At 53.7% G+C, this 596-nt stretch overlaps 1 protein-coding gene across 1 annotated transcript in view; it reads left to right on the top strand.

Annotated features, from left to right (window-relative positions):
- The window catches only part of LOC104948415 (G/T mismatch-specific thymine DNA glycosylase-like), a 9228-nt gene extending 8867 nt beyond the window's left edge, over window positions 1-361 (top strand). The window contains exon 11 of the mRNA XM_010774612.1: window positions 42-361. Coding sequence (XP_010772914.1) covers window positions 42-361 — 320 coding nt within the window. The remainder of the gene's footprint in view (window positions 1-41) is intronic.
- Window positions 362-596: the final 235 nt, after the last annotated feature.

Raw genomic sequence — 596 nt, 5'->3', positions numbered from 1 at the left:
TGGACCTCTGTGTGGACCTCTGTGGACCTCTGTGTGGACAGACCTCTGTGTGGACGGACCTCTGTGTGGACGGAGCTCTGTGTGGACGGACCTCTGTGTGGACGGACCTCTGTGTGGACGGACCTCTGTGTGGACCTCTGTGTGGACCTCTGTGTGGACGGAGCTCTGTGTGGACCTCTGTGTGGACCTCTGTGTGGACCTCTGTGTGGACCTCTGTGTGGACGGACCTCTGTGTGGACGGACCTCTGTGGACCTCTGTGTGGACGGACCTCTGTGGACCTCTGTGTGGACGGACCTCTGTGTGGACGGACCTCTGTGGACCCCTGCCAACTGTCAGCGCAACTTACATGGTGCCGTTTAGAAAATATAATAATAAAGACCACTGGTCCACTGGTCCACTGGTCCACTGGTCCACAGAGAGAACTGATAGGTCCTCTTTCTGGTTAGAACTGACACGTCTGATTCTGGAAATGTCAGAAATGGATTGAGCATCTCCAATAACCTCCTAACCCACTCCTGAACCGTCCAAATCTGAAGAGACCTGTTGTAACTATTGTCCAGACTAAATGCTAATGTTTGCTCCTTCCACCTCTGAG

Source organism: Notothenia coriiceps, unplaced genomic scaffold (assembly GCF_000735185.1).
Source record: "Notothenia coriiceps isolate Sejong01 unplaced genomic scaffold, NC01 NC01_scaffold00014292, whole genome shotgun sequence".
Classification (NCBI taxonomy): domain Eukaryota; kingdom Metazoa; phylum Chordata; class Actinopteri; order Perciformes; family Nototheniidae; genus Notothenia; species Notothenia coriiceps.
This window is presented reverse-complemented; position numbering and strand designations above follow the sequence as displayed.